General features: G+C 39.0%; 1 protein-coding gene across 1 annotated transcript; it reads left to right on the top strand.

Moving 5' to 3' along the window:
- Window positions 1-1693: 1693 nt before the first annotated feature.
- ESR2 (estrogen receptor 2) lies at window positions 1694-20334 on the top strand. The gene is made up of 8 exons (XM_063439008.1): window positions 1694-2118; window positions 8675-8850; window positions 12602-12718; window positions 14022-14324; window positions 14440-14578; window positions 15590-15723; window positions 19353-19533; window positions 20091-20334. The coding sequence occupies exons 1-8, from the start codon at window positions 1694-1696 to the stop codon at window positions 20269-20271; spliced, it is 1656 nt and encodes a 551-aa protein (XP_063295078.1). The 3' UTR covers window positions 20272-20334.
- The last annotated feature ends 279 nt before the right edge of the window (window positions 20335-20613 follow it).

Raw genomic sequence — 20613 nt, 5'->3', positions numbered from 1 at the left:
TGTGTCTGTCAGAGAATGTATGTCACTGTATGTGTATCTGAGAGTGTGTGCCTGTCAGTGAGTGGGTGTGTCAGTGTTTGTCAGTCAAACTGCGTGTTCATCTTAAACAGGTAGGAATGGGGCAAATATAGATTGGGAGGGTGCCCGCGTTTCGTCATGCCAAGGGCAGCACAAAACCCAAAATACTCCACTGGGGAATGGCACCGATAGAAAAACAAAAAAACTAAACAAATGTATGTATTTTCTTTACCAAGAAATTAGAGAGTTACATTTTCACCCCGAAGAAAACACTTCTAACACAACTACAGTGACAGGGCCGATGCACCCTAACCACTTCATCTTAAGTTATTATGGTGCAAAGACCTTACACAGTACCCTGACCACCTAGGTGAGATAAAGTGGTTGTGAGCTTAAAGTCATCCTTTTATTAAACCCTCAGTCTCCAAATGTACATGCTAAGAGAGGAGCTGGGGACATCGACACTGTGATCCTACCCCCCTCAGCCCCCCCCCAATATTTCCATTTAACTTTAGTTAACTCAGCTTCACATTAATCATTTCATTCTTCTATATTTGATCAGATTTGCAGACACAATGCATCCTATTGTTTTTGCAGTCCATTATTTTGTTTGTTTATCATGATGGAGTATTGTGTTCTTATCAAGTATTCTTAGAAATCCTAATTTTCCACATTCAGAAACATAAAAAATACGATTTATCTCAGTTGATGTGGGTACTTATTTGTTCCCAAGTAAAAAATAAATTTAAATATACACTTAAAATTGTTCCTTTTGTACAAAATGTTTCATATTTGATCATGAATTGAAGTTCAAATAAGAGAAACCAGAAAATGACTTGCATTAGAAAACATGACTGGCATATTGCTAAAGGGATACTATAGTGATAGGAATACAAAGCTGCATTCCTAGGGCTATAGCTCCCTCGCTGCCTCCCCTCATCGGCATTAAAAGCATAAAAAAAACAAAAAACAAAAAAAACTTTGTGCACTTACCCGTTCCGTTCCCAGCACCTGTGTCCCTCCGTGCTAGGTTTGCGCTCCACCTACGCCGACGTCATCTGGCCGGGAGGGGGGCTAATGCGCGGTGAGCTTTGCAAGCACATTAGGACCTCCCAATAGGAAAGCATTGAATCAATGCTTTGCTATGGGGAAATAGGATGGATGCAGAGTGTGAGGACCTCCAGTATCAGGTAGGCGACTAAATGTAGTCTATCAAGCAGGAAGTGCCTCTAGTGTCTGGGAGACAGTCACTGGAGGCAGACTTAGTGCTGCAATGTAAGCATTGCAGTTTTTCAGGAATTGCAATGTTTTATATTGCAGGACTAAGGGGGACATTGACACTTCACCCAGACCACTTCAATGAGATGAAGAGGTCTAGGTGCCTATAGTGTCCCTTTAAGGGCCTAGAATTTCCATACCTGGACAAACAGGGCATTGCCTATAATAAGCCATTGTAATCTTCTAGATTGTAAGCTCCTTCAAGCGCGGGCATGGACAACTTCTGGTTCTTTGTTAACACTTGTTTGTTTCTCTGTTCTATCTCCACATTCAAATTGTGGTATATATGGTTATGTATTCACTGTAACTTAATTCTATGTGTTATTAATATTTTTTGTTTCTTCTAGTGAATGAAAAACATTGGAAGCTTTGGAGAAGACACTTTGTCACTGAAAATATGTCCTCGTACATGCACAGGGATTATTCTCAGTTGCAGCCTGTAGAGCACATTGTACATTCAAAAGTGGATATTAAAAGTTCTTCATCAGACTTGACTTCGTCAACGTCTTACAGTAGCAATCAGACTGGAATGTCGGTGGAGCAAAGTCCTGCATACTTTCCTTCTTCTTATATGGATAATAGACATGACTACTCCATCGCTTTTTGCAATCCATCTGCTGTAAACTACAATATTCCCGGGAACTCCAGTGATTCGGAAAGTTCCGTAATGAGACAAGCTGTCAGTCCAAGTTTACTTTGGACGACCCCAGACCATGTGTCTCCTGTGACCTTGCATTGTCAGTCCTCGATGCTATATGCTGACCCACCAAGAAGTCCGTGGTTTGAAGCCAAACAAGAAGAACACATCTTGCCTCTGAACAGGTTAGCACTTATTCCAGTCCCGAACACAATAAAAGACACCCTGCTTCTCCCCACTTTATAACACATTCTCCTAAACAACAGAAAACGTCACATGCAACCACTCTAACAGTTAAAGGGACACTATAGTCACCAAAACAACTGTAGCTTAATGAAGCAGTTTTGATGTATAGATGACCCTGCAGTCTCACTGCTAAATTCTCTGCCATTTAGGTGCTAAATTACTTTGTTTACACGCAAACTAAGCAATTCAGATGGAATTTGGACCCCCAAGCTTGGGGGAGGAATCCTTGGGGCGCTATGACATCATAAATTTTGTGAGTACAACCATATGTGATGCAATATTATATATATATATAAAACTTATATTACACTATTACTGTTATATTTAATTTTAGACTACAGCTCGTTCCCTACATATATTCTGTATATTGCATTGTCAGATAAGAGAGGAGACCTCCTGGAAGCGCTCCTTTAGTCAAGCTGAATTTATCGCCACACACCATTTCATTATTTGTTTTATTGGTGGGGGAAGATATTTTTGTTGTTTTTATCTCCCATGATGCTTTGCTAGCATTATGGTTGTAAAAGCATTATGGGTGATGTAATCCACATTATCTGGAGTGCCAAGGTTGCCTACCCTAGCCCTAGAGGCCTAGACTATCCCCCCCTACCCCTCCAAAAAGTAGCTATAATATGGTATCCTGTCATGAGGTACATTTCATTGTGATTGTGTACAGTACTTACTGTTGGTTTGTGAATAGGCTATAATAACGATAAACCAATTCTTTGGCGCTTATCAAAAACCACAATGAGTTAATAAAAATAATAATAATGAGGTTAAAATTAGGAATATACATTTGATTTGCAATATACAATAGGAGTAGAAATGAAATAGGAATTTTTCTTACAACTTTGTTATTTTTTAACCCAAAATTGCAATTTATTAAAGTAATTAAATCTGCCCCATCGAGCTTAGTGTTGGCCTTTGTGATTAGTTACTTTGCATTAAGACATCTTGTGTCTTGTTTCATGTGATTGCTTTACCTGTGCTGCCACCTGCAGGCCATCATGCTAATTAATTGGCTGATTACACCATGTAGCCTCTATCACTCCCTGCTATTGACTGCCTATAGACTTGTATTTGCATTGTCTTTGAATCCAGCAGACATTCCCACTAGATCCTCTGGCTAGGTCTGTGGTCTGATTTATCCAGCAATTTATTATGTATTGTGCTTACTGTGAACACCTACCTGAGCTACATCCATCCAGTAAGTGTAACCATACCATTGCTCTGTGTTCCTCATTTAACAATATATATATATTTTCATTGGATTAATGCTCCCATGTTAAATAACTAAGAAGCAGATTTGGATACTTGGGTTTAGTTTTATTGCAGCTAAAAAGCAAACAAAAGCAGAATGTTAAAGGGACATTCCACTGCCCAAATAGAAACAGTAAATCCCTGTTTAGTAGATATCCCCCAAATGAAAATTTGGATGTATTTAATGTATTCTCCTTTTTTTTTTCATTAGGTGTATATTTTAAAAGCTAACTAGCCAGGGGTGCAACAAGGTTTATTTATAAATTTGGCAAAATAATTTATTGAAATCTGCACTTTTTGTGAACTGGGGGACAAAAAGCGGACACGCTCTTCACTTATAAATCTGGAGTGTCCCTTTAAGGAGTTCACAGCACTGAAGATATCTCCAGTTTATAAACCCTGGAATGGGGATCAGCCTGGTCTTACCATCTGTTTGTGCGTGCGTTACCGAGATATTTTGGGTGTCCTTACACTATTCTAGCTATATTATTGTATTGTTTCTATATACTCCATTGAATATTTTGTGGACCCAGGACATACTTGAAAATGAGAGAAATCTCAACGTATCTGTCCTGGTAAAATATTTTATAAATAAATAATATTGTCCACTATACCATCCATTGTGGTTTTCCAGGTTTTTTTATATTCCTTATTTTTATTTTATTTTTTTGGTTCTATTCACTTAATTATGTGGTTCTTTCCTTTTCTTTATTATCGTTTGATATATTTGTGAGATCACATTCACGTTTTTTTTTTCTCATTTATTGTTTTTCATAATTAATGTTGCAGAGTTTTTTGCCCCCTACATATTTAAAAGCAGCTTGCAAAACCTGCAGTTATCTTGTCTGTTGCCTCCGAGCTAAACAAACCACGAAGTAACAGGACCTGTCGCTTTCTTGAATGCCTGTAGGGTGTAACCAGGTTAATTTTATAAAAGTGTCAATTTCAATTAAAATCCACTCTTCTTGTAAAATTAAAAAAATAAAAATAAATTGCTTCAGGGGCCAAAGTGTCCCTTTTAAACCTAAACTTACATACGACTATTAACTGGCAGACGCTGGCATCGTGCCCTACCCCCTGTATTTTTTTCCCATCGCCAATAGGGTGTGGGGGGGGGGGGGTCTTTTTACCTCCCTCCAGGTTCATAGAGGTCTCTGACCCCACTTTATTTCTAAGAGATCTGAAGCTCTTCATTCATTCTCCAGGTTGTTGTGTTTCAGTGAAAAATATCTAGTAATTCTAACACATTTACTGCCCGCACTGCATAACACTGTGGCCGCTATATACACATATCATAGTGTGACAGATTATGCAAAAATTCAATTTTTATCACTTTATCGAGCTACACTTCTGCTCTTCAGAAATGTTACAAACATGCCTCACTTTGTTCTTGAGTATAAAAGCTGTTTAGCCAACTTTATACCTGCTGCGTAGGTGTAATTTAAAACCAAGTACATTCTACTTGGCTTATATGCATTCAGTATGTGCACTGCTATGAACTCGGCTGCTCACAGGGGGCGCTATTACTCCTACACCGAGAGTATAAAAACTGCTAATTTCAGGAACCATGTATAGTTTGCTTGGCACAATATAAAACTGTCCAAACAAGAGAAGGAACACCAGGATAGCTTGTTACCAAGAAAAACAGGAGTATAAGTGCTTCCCGGATTCTCAACTGTTTGATCAAAAAAACTTCCAGAAACTTTGCTGCATTTTGTAAAAACTTGTTATGAAGTTAACTAAGATGAAACTGTTTAAACTACAATGGTTTATATCATGTAGTGCAGTATTAAAGGAACACTATGCCGAACAGGCATACAAAACACAAAAGGGGGGGAAAGGGGGATATAATACAGACATAAAAAAAAAAAAAAAATTAACATTATCAGGCTTATTCACTAAAGTGAGAAGTCATAGTGAATTTTAATGGGACATTATAGTCCCCAAAACCACTACAGCTTAGTTTAGTGGTGGTGTCTATTGCACGTCCCTGTCGGCTGAGCACTGTAAATGCAGGTTTTTCAGACAAAAGGCAAGGTTTACATTACTGCCTAGTAACAACTCCAGGTGCAGTCACTCAGACTGCCACTAGATGTGCTTCCTAGTCCTGTGCTACGTTCTATAAGGAGATGCCAATTGGTGCAGAGTGGCGTTTTGTCGCGAATGCATTATAGCCTCACAATCTCCCCATGGAGGCACGGCCAGCTATGGCAAGACCGGAAAAGGTACGTTTCAATAGCTAATATATATTCTATTATATTGTAAGATAAACAATGGTAAAACCAGGGAAACTATTGCTCTTCACAGGACAAAAATAAATACTATTGGAAAGTCGGGTAACTATGGCAATGTAATGAAAAGACATTGTTAAAGCTAATAACTGAGAGCGTAACGCTTTGTTTTGTAGAAGTAGCAATTTAAATATCCATTCTAAATATGTGACCGAGAAATGCATTCATAGAATTCAGAGTGCTGATTGAATTTACAATTTGTCTAGTCCTGACCTACATAGGCTGATATTTGGCGGAATGCTAAGACATTCACGCGTCTCTAAATTCTATATCGAGATTGAAGGATACGGAATCATGGAGGTCTGAGTGCTTTTTATGGGTCTTGCCAGAACCTTTTAAATTGATTTTTCCTCCTTTAAACATGAATCACTATTGTGTATTGGTTATTGTAACGTATATGGTTTATTTTTTCCCCCCTGAATTCGGATTTATAATATCCTCCCTTCTCTCTCACCCTCATTTTACAAGTCCTTCTGAGTACAGACAATGTTCTAGAGCTGGAATTAGAATCTGGTGACGTAGAGATTGAAACACAAGAGAACTCAAATGTCTGCTTAATGCAGTCTTTATCTAACAGCCAATGTCCCTGTGACAGCCGAGGCTGGCTTGGAACCTTGTGAGTTAATCCTCTGGTTTGCTATGTTCTGGGATGCAATGAATCACGTCAATATGACTAAAATACATTTTATTACATAGATTAACAGGATAATAAAAAAATATTTACAAACGTGAAGGAAGAATACAGCACTGATTAATACCAAACATCGAAGTTCACACTTTAGGCTGGGAAACTCCGATCAGCCTTGGCCAGGAGTAAATTAGCCGGTAAACTTCCTGCACAGCATGTCTGCTTGCAGGATGAAGCTTCTGAACAAACCACCGCAAGTCCCTTCTTTTTAAAATTTAATAAAAAGGGGCTTATATATATATATATATATATATTTTATGCAAGTGACGTACGCATTTCATACATGCGAGAGTGCAGCTTACAAAACATTCAGCCCACTCCAGGGCGCTGGCCAGTCCCCCCGAGTCATGTGATAACACACCTGCACTTTCGAAGGTTCTAGAACTCTGGTCCGTGTGCTCCGAACATTGCAAAATCAGGATACTGTGCTGTTATTTATTAATTTTTTTTAACTTTTTATATGTGCAGGCATTATGTTTAAAATATTTCCAAATATTATGTGTGCATAGAAATGCCATCCTGCCTCACATCCAAGTATTTTGTCAGTGTTAGACACATTTTACCAAAGTTTAGTAAAATAGTAAAACGCGTCTTTAAAACGTCCATACGTTTGCCCAACACACTGTAGATGACATTAAAGGACCACTCCAGACTCATAATGCACTTCAACTTCACTTCAGCTAAAGCTTTGTGTCTGGAATATTTTACTTTTTTATTTTATTTTTTTTAAAGTGCTGATTTCAATAGAAATTGTGCTTTTTTATCAGAAACTCCTCCCGACCGTCAGGCGGCTGGGGAGGTTTTATTCTGCTTCTGTTAGGTCCACAGAGTGGCAGGTGCTTCCTTTAACCCCTTAAGGACACACGACATGTGTGACATGTCATGATTCCCTTTTATTCCAGAAGTTTGGTCCTTAAGGGGTTTAATGGCCTTGCAAACTGCCCTACTCAAAGGCACCAATTAGGAGAGTGTAGTCACATCCAGCTGTGGAGTATAAATCATTCAGCTCAATATTGTGAAATAAGAATCTCATACTAATTTCTTTTGTTCATTGAGAAGCATTGTAAAACCACAAGCACGTATGCTCACATCTCCAGAAAAGATGAGAATCCTCTCAATGGTCAGTTCCCTGACACAGACCGAAAGCCATGCAGGGCAAAAACTACACATGTTTAATTTTAGGGTATATCTACTAAATAATGGGGAAAAAAATAATGTTTTAATACCAAGTAATTAAATTCATTAAATGGAATTTCAATGCTGCATATGTGGTGATATAATTAAGACCCGTGTAGTATTATATATCAACAGAACATATGCATGTGTCACTTAGTTCTATGTAGTTTCTGAACAGATTTTAAATATTTATTTGTGGTTCAACTAAGCAAGTTCACAGAGTTTGTTGGTGCACAATATAATTGGAGAAAACATGACAAACTGCGAGCAGATTTTATACGTTGGAGTCCTTTCACCATCTTTACCTGCAAACTATAGCCCATCAAATAAACAGGACTGGTAGATCACAGTCTACTTCTGCTCCGATTTATTGTATTCATGTTTTAAGATCTGTTCTCAATACATTACCAAAATAAAACATTCTCGTTGGAAGGCTAGTTCCTAAGATTGCAGAGTAGACCCAACTAAGTCCATATCTTCTTAAAGGGTTTCTCCAACCACCATGACCATGCAGTGGCAGATGTAGAAATCGTCTCCCTTACAAACAGCCTACAAGGCGTAAAGCTATCTCTCTTTACCAACCCGCCCTCCCTGTGCGCACTCATTCCCATCTATCTCCGTGCAACATTTGTTAAGGTGTTTTTTTTGTTGTTGTTTTTTTTTGGGGGGGGGGGTAATTCCTCTTCTTTCCCTCCGCTTGCCGACCCAGAGCATTTGGGCTCTGAGCCGGCAATAGGTCCAATCACAGGCTTAATTATTTGGCCAAGATCATACCCTTGAGAAAAGAACAGTTTTTGGTAAAATCCTTCACAAATTTACATACTAAATTTCTTCTGCTCCTTTCTCATAAATCAACTAACGTTTGAGGTTTAGTTCCTAAACTCTGAATTGAGTAGTATTGACCACAAAACCTTTATATATATTTAAAAAATAAAATAAAAAAATTAGCAGAAAAATATTGAATAAAATAAACCTTTCCAGCTCTCGGTTTACTGAATAACCCATCGGGGGTCTGATAAGATTTACTCTGTTCGTTTGATATTGCATTTTTTATTGATTATTGATTATTCTTGTTTTCAGAGAGGCAGTCAAAAGGAAATCTACAAACAGCGAATGTCCGACTCACATTGCAAACAACCCTGGATCTAAAAGGGACACCCATTTCTGCGCAGTGTGCAGCGACTATGCGTCTGGTTACCATTATGGCGTCTGGTCGTGTGAAGGCTGCAAAGCATTCTTCAAAAGGAGCATTCAAGGTTTGCTTGTGTTTGGTATCTTTGAGCAACATGTAAAATAAAAGCTTAAATATCACGTTACTACGCTACATTTGTCTGTTATATTTTGTTTTTTGTTGGCAAGACCAAATGTAGAAAAACTCTAAATATCATACTTGGGAGTGTATTTATTTAACCCCTTAAGGACACATGACATGTGTGACATGTCATGATTCCCTTTTATTCCAGAAGTTTGGTCCTTAAGGGGTTAAAGGAACACTGTAGAATTAGTAATCCAAAACTGAATTGCTAACGCTGTAGTGTCCCTCTGCAGTTAACTATAGGTCCGATTTCCTCGCCTCCCCCACACTCGGCTATGAAAAAGTTAAAAACCTTTTTTAATACCAGATTCCAGCACCCAGGTCCCTTGGAGCTGGCTCCATCACCTCCTCCTACAACGTCATGCGATGAGAGAACCTAATGAACATGTGCGTCGAGTGCTGCAAGCACTTTAGGAAACTTTGAATTAAAGCTTTCCTATGGAGATTTTGAAGACACTGGGTGTCCTCCTATAAAGCATTAGGACGTCCAGTGTCGTTTCACAGACTTAAACTAGTGTTTTACATTCCAGGGTTAAAGGGACAGGGGCACTTCATCCAGAACACTTCAATGAGATGACGTTGTCTGGGTGCCTATAGTGTCCCTTTAACTAGACTACCTTCGTAGAGACCAGATCTCTGAAGTGTTGGCAGACCTAATGCATGCTTGCGCCACCGTGTTTTGAGAATGATCGTATCAATCAGATCTCATTACATTGTAACATTCTCAGAGCACTTTTAATGGCTTTGCGTGCTGTCACTCTAAAAACCACTAATTGGGAGATCTTCGTCATATGTTCTAAGTGTAGAGTATGGACCATTTGGCAGTGAAATGAAAATCAGCCACTTCCTGCTGAGATTGGTTCAGTAAGAGTTTCTAGATAGTCTAGAGCAGTGTTCCCCAACCCCCGGGCCGCGGACCGGTAACGGTCCGTGGATCAAACGGTACCGGGCCGCCCAGGGGTGTGGGGTGTGCGAGCCTGCCGGCTAATGCAGGGCTGGCATTGCCCAAGTGCCAGCCCTGCAATGTGCCTGCGGACCGGAGGGGAGATCAGAGATCTCCCTCCCCGGTCTGCAGGCACTGTGCTGACAGCCGGCAGGGGAGTGAGAGAGGACCCGGGAGCTCTTACCTGCAGCTCCTCCGGGTCCTCCTCTCGCGAGATTTGGAGCGTTGCCGCGGTAACCACGGCAACGCTCCAAATCTCGCGAGAGTGAACTCTAGCCCTGTAACTGGGCTAGAGTTCACCTCACCACCACCGGACCACCAGGGAATCCCCACCGGACCACCAGGGACTAAGAAATGTCCCCCCTCCTCCCAGTAAAGGTAAGAAGGGAGGGGGGACATGAATATCTTAATTTTAATTAAATAAATTTTTAAAAAGCCTCCTTACCCCCCATACACACACTGCCCCATAAACACACTACACACACTGCCCCCACACACACACTACACACATTGCCCCATAAACACACTACACACACTGCCCCACAAACACTGCCCCATACACACTACAAACACTGCCCCATGCACACACTACACACTGCCCCATACACACACTACACACATTGCCCCACAAACACTGCCCCCATGCACACACTGCCCCACAAACACTGCCCCCATGCACACACTGCCCCACAAACACTGCCCCCATGCACACACTGCCCCACAAACACTGCCCCATACACACACTACACACACTGCCCCACAAACACTGTCCCCATACACACACTGCCCCACACACACACTACACACATTGCCCCATACACAGACTGCACACACTGCCCCACAAACACTGCCCCATAAACACACTACACACATTGCCCCATACACACACTGCCCCATACACACACTACCCCATACACACACTGCCCCATACACACACTACCCCATACACACACTACCCCATACACACACTACACACACTGCCCCATACACACACTACACACACTGCCCCACAAACACTGCCCCCATACACACACTGCCCCACAAACATTGCCCCCATACACACACTGCACACACTGCCCCACAAACATTTCCCCCATACACACACAACACACACTGCCCCACAAACACTGCCCCCCACACACACACTGCAACTCTCACACACACTGCCACCCTCACATACACACTGCACCGCTCACACACACATACACACAATTTTGAGTCTATGTCTTTATGTGACTGTGTTTGTGATTTTCTGACTATGTATGTGTCTGCGTGTTTTTTTTTAATATATGTGACTGTTTGGGTTTTTTTTGTCTTATTAAATCAAAACAAGCGGGCCACGGAAAAATTATCAAACGTTTACCGGTCCGCGGCGATAAAAAGGTTGGGGAGCACTGGTCTAGAGGGATATGGTTATTTGTTTATTTTTCAAAATGGAAGACCCTCCCCCCCCCCCATGTTCCTGTGCGTCAAGCATGTCTGGTTACTTATACTTGTCTGTCAGTCCACCAATTGTACCTCGCTGCGGAATTTGTTGGTGCTTTATAAATATTATTATTAACAATACCACTCTCGGCTTTCATTAATAATGGGGTGAAAAAAAACTAATTTTGGTCCAAGTACATTTGATTAGTACAGTTAACCAGGTTTCGTTGAAATGGTGAGAAACAAATCATTTTTATAGTTTTTTTTTTTTTGTTGTTGTTGTGGAATTTTTTTTTTTTAATATTGTTTTTACAAATTAAATTCTTTCTTTATAGATCGGCTATGGCGCATTATCAAATTTACACCATTTCCCTAATTAAATTACTACATATAAAGGAATAGAACGGAAAGCTGGGTTGCTTTTTTTTTTAATTTTTTTTTATACCAACCTACATCCCTGAATCACATTTTCTAAGAAAGGGAGAAAAAAAAAACCTTATATCATAGTAATTTATATGTTCCAGCTACTTGTTATGTAGCAGTGTGTTGCTATGGCCACAGTCAGTGCTAAAAAAAAATATTTTTTTTTCCCCCGAACTGATAATGATGGAAATGTAATCCACTCTTTGTAGTGAAAATGGAAAATGTGATGTGTGCTCATGTGTATCTTCTATATTAGTACAAAGATTTATTTCTATTGTATTTTAAACATGCCACATCTGTGTATCAAAGGAGACCGGGAAAATTCTGGCAGCTGTTATATAGTAAGAGATTGTAGGACAAAACAACAGCGTAAACATTTTACTTTAAATCGCTACTACTCCCCTTCGAAGACAAAAAACACTGTCTGAAGAAAACAACAGAGAATGGTTCTACCCAAAGCCCAAATTATTGTAGACTCCCCCAAACAAAACAATTATCCTCTCTCATCCGTTATTTTACAAATCTACCCTCAACACCGGTCTCCCCCACAATAGCTATGCCTCTGCCTCACTAAGCCCCTTAGTCGATAGAAGTGATTGCAAACAAGTAGGTTCCCTTGTTAACTCCCCAATAGTGCTCAGTCATTTATTGCCGTGCAAGTTGGTCAAATTTTCTATTTGGCTATAGGTGCTGTGAAGTCTCCGTTGTCATTGTGTTTGTGGGAAGTGGACTTTGGCTGCCATTCCCAAATGGTTTAACCAAAATAAAATATAATTGAGTTGGCACCCGTGGCTTCTTTGCACCATATAGAGCTTTGTTTTGTAGTTTTTATTTTTGGATGGTATGCAAAGTGCAACCTGTTAAACTGTTAAATAAACTACAGACCAATATTTTCTTACAGGACACAACGATTACATCTGTCCTGCAACAAACCAATGCACTATAGACAAAAACCGGAGAAAGAGTTGCCAAGCTTGTCGACTTCGGAAATGCTTTGAAGTAGGAATGATGAAATGTGGTGAGATTTTTAATGTTTTTTTCTATGAACTCTTTTCCCTATAGGCACTTACTGTTTTAGAAGATCCCATCCTGTTTTGGCCGAATATCGATATGGAATTGGGCATCATGTCTCAATGACACTCTCTATTGTAGCTCTTTTAGGGCAATACCTAAATCTCTTGACTTGAAACGGTAAACCCCTCAACATAAAACAAGGGGCAGAAAAAGAGACTGTTAAATGCCGAACGTGTCTTTCTTTTCAGACTATGGCCTTGATTTTAATATTGTTAGATAAGCTTTCCAAATTAAAGGTCTGCATTCCGAAGTAAATAATTTTAACAATGAGCCAGTCAGTAAAGACCAAGTTGGTACTAGCATATGAAAGTAATTGCAGCTCATATAAAGTAAAAGGGTAATCCAGACATGGATCCCGTGCTCACTCTGCCTACAAGGGTATGGGCTACACCTCGCTGACGAGGCAGAAACATACGTCCGGGGTTGCTGTATCTCTCATGCAGCAGGAACAGCATTTCTCATATGAGTGAGATCATTCTGATAAGCAAATGGTAAAGATTTAAAAAAAAGTGGCAAGAGAGTACTTAGAACAGACAACAGCTCAATTCGCATGCCCTTCGGTGGTTCCCTGCTCAGATCTGAAGCTGGTTTTAGCTCAAGAACAAAAGCCATTTGCATATCCGACTGATCCCACCCAAAAGGGCAGAACAGATCCAAAATGCAGGTCGGCGCTCTCTGCTCACAGGATACAGCAACCAATGGTAAAGATTCTCTCTGTAATGGCACATGGTTTTTTTTTTGTTTTGTTTTGTTTTTTTTAAACCTGAGCAAAGATTATCCAAAGGGCAATGCTGTTGTAGTTTCTCTGAGCTTTAGCCCATTCTCGGAGTTGGTCTATTCTCTGTTTTGCTGCAGTTCATTGGTTGTTGACCAATCCATGATATATCTAAATTTCTCATTGTTTTAGTTGCTCATACTGCAGACAATATCTGAAAATATTTCAAACTTTTTTTTATGGGACTCATTCTTGTGCTAATTCTTTAAAGGGGGTCATATAACATCTGTATAAATATTATGAGACAAAATCTTTTTAAATCATGTCTATGGGTTAATTTTGGCCACATCCCAAGGGTTACCCACATCCCAAGGGTTCAGGAGATGGAATATTCACCTGTATCCTATGAAGGTGCCCATTACAGTGATTATCTATGTACAAATTATTTCTTCTAAAAATATACTTGGCTGACATTTTGAACATTGTGTCACTCGCAATTTTATAATAATGTAAATTTTCACTGTACCCCTAGGAACAAGGCGTGAACGGTGTGGATATCGCATTGTACGGCATCGGCGCCACTCAGAAGATCAGATGCATTGTATTGGAAAAAACAAAAAGATGATTGAAAGCCTAGGACGGGTAAAGGAGGTACTCCCTTGCTCCATAGGCCCGGAACAGTTTGTGTTGAGTTTACTTGAAGCAGAACCCCCAAACGTATTGCTAATGAACCGTCCAATCAAACCCTTCACAGAGGCGTCCATGATGATGTCCCTGACCAAGCTTGCCGACAAGGAATTGGTTCACATGATAGGGTGGGCCAAAAAAATTCCAGGTAAGAAAAAAAAATAGAATATTTTAGTCCTTGTAGTATCCCAAAATAAAATGTGTATTACTTTTTATTAAAATCTTCAGAGCTACGTTTTAATGTAAATCTATACTTTTTGTAGGTTTTGTGGAGTTGAAGCTGTATGACCAAGTGCGGCTCTTGGAAAGCTGTTGGCTGGAAGTTTTAATGATGGGATTAATGTGGAGGTCTATTGATCACCCAGGAAAACTAATTTTTGCCCCAGACCTTGCTTTGGACAGGTGAGTCCAAATTTGTATTTATTTATTTTATTTATTTTACAATCTTTAAGATTTTCCGTTTTATAAATAGAACAAGAATGTAATAAAAGGGATCAACACAGAACAAAGATTAAAAAAACTGAGCCCTACAGGTTTATTGTAATTCACATATATGCTAAAGCCATATGCGTCCGGATTCCGTCCGGCTTTAATAAAACTTGGGACTGAATGCATCCAGCGTTCTTTTACTTTCATGCACGTTAACGATAAACGTACCCACTATTTACCCGAATGACCCTGTACGCAGCCACATGGTTTTGCCCTATTAGATCCCGGGTCATTCGGACTTTAGTAAGTTACCCTGTTATACTTGGTAAGATTTAATTACTAAAATAAAATTTCAAAGGGAATTTCCATTTTAAGGCCAGAGCAACCAAACTAACAAATCAACATAAACACTTCCATTGAAAAATACATATTAAATGGTTAACATTAAAGGAATTGCAGATGGCAGGAGGGCCCCCCTATGATTTTTGTTTCCAGTTCCCAGATTACTGTTGACAAAGATCAAATAGACTTTATGTGCAAACTTATCAGAATATGCTCAGATAATGCATGTTGGGTAACACAAAGGAAAAAAAAAGTTACAAAGGCAGCTGCAAACATTGAACCACTACTGTAAAGCCCCCAGTCTCCACTCCTTCAAAAAAACATTAAAAGTTCATTTTTTCACAAAGGCGTATCAATTAAACTGTTACTATCGCCCAACTCATTACTTCTCTAAACTACCCGTACCTTTTGTGTCACTTTATCCCACTCCCTCTAGCACGTAAGCTCATTGAGCAGGGCCCTCCATCCCTCTGACCATGTGTGTCCACCTTGGCTGGTCACAATTACATGTTGGTTCACCCACTGTTTTTGTTTTTGCTTCATTTATTGCTTCCTGTATTATCAGTAAATTCCGGGCTTAATCTGCGGGATTATTGCCATTTACCGTTATGTCAATCCATGAATTATATTATTTATCAACAGAGATGAAGGTAAATGTGTGGAAGGAATTTTGGAAATCTTTGACATGCTTCTAGCTACTACTTCGAGATTTCGAGAGTTAAAACTTCAACACAGAGAGTACCTGTGCCTGAAAGCTATGATACTCCTTAACTCCAGTAAGTAGTTTGCCTTCAAAAACTACAACTTAAAACTGTATTCTTATATAAATGATAACTTCTATGTTTTTTTTCCTAGTAACCTCATTAAATGAATTGATTTAGTCCATCTTGTTTTGTTTTTGTTTTTGTTTATATTTATTTAATGGGTGTTAGATTAGAGACAGGTGTATGTAATGGGAACAAGGGGTGGCTGGTCTCCAGACCTGTCCCACTACACATTCTGTCCTTTCTCTAGGTGCCCCAGAAACCACCACGTTTTCCAGACAGCAATCATTCCCTCTGCCTGAACTATGTTCAACTATTGCCTTAACAAAGGCACTTACAGCACACAAGCCCCGTGTACGAGGGAACCGTGCAATCAGAAAGTAGGTCAAACTCTGCTCCCTGAATCCCTGCAGTGACCAGTCAGGAAACACTGGTCCTAATGGAACTACCACATGAATTTTATTTCCACCCTGGACTAGCATGTATCAACATTACATTGGACTTGTGGTGACACAAAAAAAAAAAAAAAAATATATATATATATATATATATATATTACTACAGCACACAGTAATAAACAAATATTACTACTTAAAACACTGGGGAGGGGATCAGGAGAACACAAAACTTGGCACACTGACTGCAATTTAGATGCAGTGCAAATATATGCAAATCTATACAGACATGCAAATTCTGTAGGTTAAATCTTCAGATATTGCACACAACATTCGCCCAACAATGGTAATAATGAAGGACTTCAAAGACCATGATGCTGACAGGTAGCAATTCTGTTAAAGCTTATAACTGCTATCCCCACCCCCTTGCAATTTTATGAGAAATAAACACCTGACATTTAGAAACAATATAAGTGAGGAACCTATATGCAATGGTGGAGCACTTGGTGCCAAAAGTGAAATAATTGCTTACCATTATATTTGGGTGTAGCCCATTTAGGTAGCAAATATATATATATATATATATATATATATATATTTTTTTTTAAAAGCTAGATATAGTGTAGATTATAATGGTAAGATATATGAAATAGATCATAACTAGATCCACTCACTTTGGTTGGAGCCTAAAATCTATTTGCTCCGTAATTAGTGCCTCTGCTCTTTAGGGCAGCAACACAGTACACTATATTTGTGTTTTGCTTTTCTTTTACATATTTGCTACCTACATGGGCTGCACCTTAATATGTAGAGCATACTAATAAAAACTGGTCTTTAAAGTTAGAAACTTTAATCAGATATTCTCTAATGGCTTTGGTGCACTGTTTTAATGAGTAGTTTGTCATGTATGTTTTATATGTTTAATTTTAAAAGGCATAACTATGGGGGAAGCAAGGTCTCAACATATTGGCTGATATAGATTACGATGGTACAATAGGTTAGATATTGATACCCTTTGGCCGGTCTTACGTCTAATAAAAATAATATAACATTTTTTTTTTAATAGAAACGTCATTATATATAACAACATATGATTAATTGGTATTTATTATATTATTAAGAGATAATGGTACAAACTTATGGGACTCATATTTGTCGGTAACGCTCAACGCGCGTTTCGGCGCCAGCATGCGCCTTTATCAAGAGCTAGATACATACATTTTTTTCACTTTATTTATTTGTTGTTTCTGTGTACTTTCCCTTAAGAGGGACCAATAAAGATTTATACGTACTGTATTTAGTTCGTTCTATGCTCCATTACTGGCACACTTTTTTGCAATTTATTGGCGCAGCAGATATATCTAGGGTTTAGACTCTGATCATGGGTACACTGTTCTAGTTTACCCATTTCAGTTTCTTCTTATGCTATTGTTTAATCTTGGGTTATACCCTAATACCCTTTAATCATTAACTACTCCAGTGGATTGATCAGCTTGGTCCTTTCACTGCTGTTGTACTATTTATGGGATAAACACCTTTCTGATGTAAAAAAAAATAAATTATGTGTAACAAATGCTGGTATTTTGTATACCCGTTCGTTCGTATGCTTCCAAACTGCTAGGGTCTTGGTGATTATAGCCCGCAGTCCGGAGCGCTGATTTGTACATTCCCAAGAATCAAAGTGCAGCATGAAAGTAAATCCAGCGGTACGTCAGTCACATACCCAAACATCAGCCTAGACTAGATGAAGGGTACAACAGGAATAATTTTATTCAGGCCAGATGGCTGGCGGGTTTTAATGCAGTTCAGGAGTACAGCATACACGCCCACAATATTCCATGTCACCATAACTCTGCATAAAATGCTAAATATTAAAATTACATAATAAACACAAAACATATATTGGAACCCCCATAAATGTAATATCCCCGGATAGCCTGGATCTGAGCGCCCAAGTTGTCCAAAAAGCGCTCAGATCCCACGAACACAGCCGAATCACCACTGGGGTAAAGTTTTGACCAACCGCCCACGAGGCGCCTGCCGAAAACGGTTCCATAGTTTCTGTGGTAGTGGTCGGTCAATTTCAGAAGTTCAAAAACCGAACAAAACAACGAATGACTCCCCTGGCTCATAGGGTTTGTTCTCCTTGTTCGTGGAAACAAACGTACCAAACATCGCTCTTCTGGTTTGTCTTTGAAAAGAAGCCGGCGCTCGCGAAGTTGACCGGTGTTCGCAGGGTCGAGTGTCCGACTTGGAGTTCCAGACTATCTATGACCAAATCCCGCTGCCTCTTTTCATGCAACAAGATGGCTGCCGTTTTTCTCTAGCACGTGTTGTTTGGTTATACGAATGGCGGCCACACAGGGAGAGCACTAATTCCTGTGGTTTTCTTTGAACTTAATGAGCCACGGGGTGGTCGGTGTGCGGTAGATTTATCTACCGAACGCAGAAACATAAATTTTGGGAACCAAAGTATGTAGTTTTGTCACATAAGGGTAAGCATATTATTTCACTTTTTGTACTATCTAAGCGTTCCACTCTTGTATATAAGTTCATTACTTATATTGTTTGTACAGTGTTCTTTTGGTGTGTGGGCAAGAGCATATTCCTGCACATGTGTTTTAGAGCTGTTTTGTCCCTAATAAGCACTAGACATCGAGCACACTTTCTCCCATTGGAGATCCACCACAATTCGACTTAAACATTTATCCTGCATTAACACCTGCTAGTGGATGTCTCTCAATAGCAAGCGTGTTATTAATCCATGGTATTTAAAAAAAAAAATTAAAAAAAAATTACTGCAACATGTATGCAATATCTCTTGCGTTTGTACAAGTTCCATAAAGTGTGTTATACTAAGTCGATCCTTGACTCCTACTTAGATATTATCTTTGAATACTATTTACTCTTCTGAGGATATTTTTCCAAAAGGCTTTAAAATGGATACATCTAAGATTAAGACAATTTTTTTTTTCTCCATCACTATTTCCGTTCCACTGGTTTTATATTTAATGTTAATTTAGAGTCATTTATGCGTATTCTATAAGTGAAATGTTTGAGCATAGATTTTCTAATCCATTGTTGACATTTACCCAAGATCATCATCATCATCATCATTTAAAAATAAAGTGCAAACAATGCTCTTAAACCACTTCATCTATACTGACCATGTATGTGTGTGATCGAACATTTTGACATCGGCAGAATTCGTCAATTTGTAATTTTTCCCTCACTTTCTATCATCAGACATGTTTCCATTCTTCAGTGCCGAGGAGGAGTCAGAAAGCAGCAGAAGGCTCCACCACCTTTTAAACACTGTAACCGATGGTTTGGTTTGGGTTATTGCCAAGAGTGGGATTTCATTCCGGCAACAGTCGACACGTCTGGCTAACTTATTGATGCTTCTCTCTCATGTTAGACATGCCAGGTAGGACATCACTGTGTCTGACTGGTGTTGTTCCATCCCAACATTTTTTATAACTTACACAATTCTCCAACCATCAAACTCTAGTCCCCCACTCATTTTCTTTTTTTGTCCCAATCACTATTTGTAGTTTAGAGTGTGGACTCTCTTTCTATACACATTGAGTAAATGTGGTACATGAGAAGACTTAAATCTCCAGGGAGAACATTTTCTATTCCAGTGTTTGCTAAACCAGTCCTCAAGACCCACCAACAGCCAAGATTATGTTCGTATCTCCATTGAAATAAAACAGGGACACACACAAATCCTGAATTGTTGGACTGGTTGAGGAACCACAAACCTTTTTAAAACTGAGAAATATAAATATAGAAATAATCTGTTTGGCTGCTTGACATATTTTTACAATGCTATCTTAAAATTAAATGTTTGTGGATGTATATACTATTTAGGTCTGTAGATTGAGCTCTACATATACCCACAACAGTGATGTTTTAAAGAAGAGGGTAACATTTTAGCTATATCTAGTCATGGTTATTCAAATATTATCTCTTTCAATTTAGTAATAAAGGAATGGAACATTTACTCAACATGAAATGCAAAAATGTGGTGCCAGTCTACGATTTGCTACTGGAGATGTTGAATGCACATACTCTACGAGACCAACGGAAGTCCATGACTGCTCCAGGTTACATCTCCAAGTCACAGAGTGAGGGAAGAGACACAGGACTGCCTGCTCAATGACAACACAGAACACGAACACAAATCCGGAATGCATTCTTAGAGAGACCAATTATTCCAAGGTAATTTTATTACAGAACATTTAAAGTTTTGTGTAAATTGTATAGAATATTTGTCGGAACTTTTATTGTAAAACACAATTGTACATTTATTGCAATAATTAAAGAAAATTAAAATAATTAAAGATTTTTTTTTGCGGAAAACAATCATATTATGAATGACTTCCTGATGTTACCCAATCTTCTTTTAATTGATAACGTTTAGGTACCGTATTTTTCGCTCCATAAGACGCACCTCACCATAAGACGCACCTAGTTTTTAGAGGAAGAAACCCAGAAAAAAAAT

Source organism: Pelobates fuscus, chromosome 13 (assembly GCF_036172605.1).
Source record: "Pelobates fuscus isolate aPelFus1 chromosome 13, aPelFus1.pri, whole genome shotgun sequence".
Lineage (NCBI taxonomy): Eukaryota > Metazoa > Chordata > Amphibia > Anura > Pelobatidae > Pelobates > Pelobates fuscus.
Note: the sequence above shows the minus strand (reverse complement) of the source record. Positions and strands in the feature narration are given on the sequence as shown.

What these genes read in the sequence shown, in the direction of transcription:
- ESR2 (XM_063439008.1), top strand. Translation starts at nt 1,694, where the DNA reads ATGTCCTCGTACATGCACAGGGATTATTCTCAGTTGCAGCCTGTAGAG. An exon ending in CCAGACCTTGCTTTGGACAG is followed by an intron (nt 14,579 to 15,589) that starts GTGAGTCCAAAT and finishes ATTTATCAACAG; the next exon opens with AGATGAAGGTAAATGTGTGG. An exon ending in TATGATACTCCTTAACTCCA is followed by an intron (nt 15,724 to 19,352) that starts GTAAGTAGTTTG and finishes TTCTATCATCAG; the next exon opens with ACATGTTTCCATTCTTCAGT.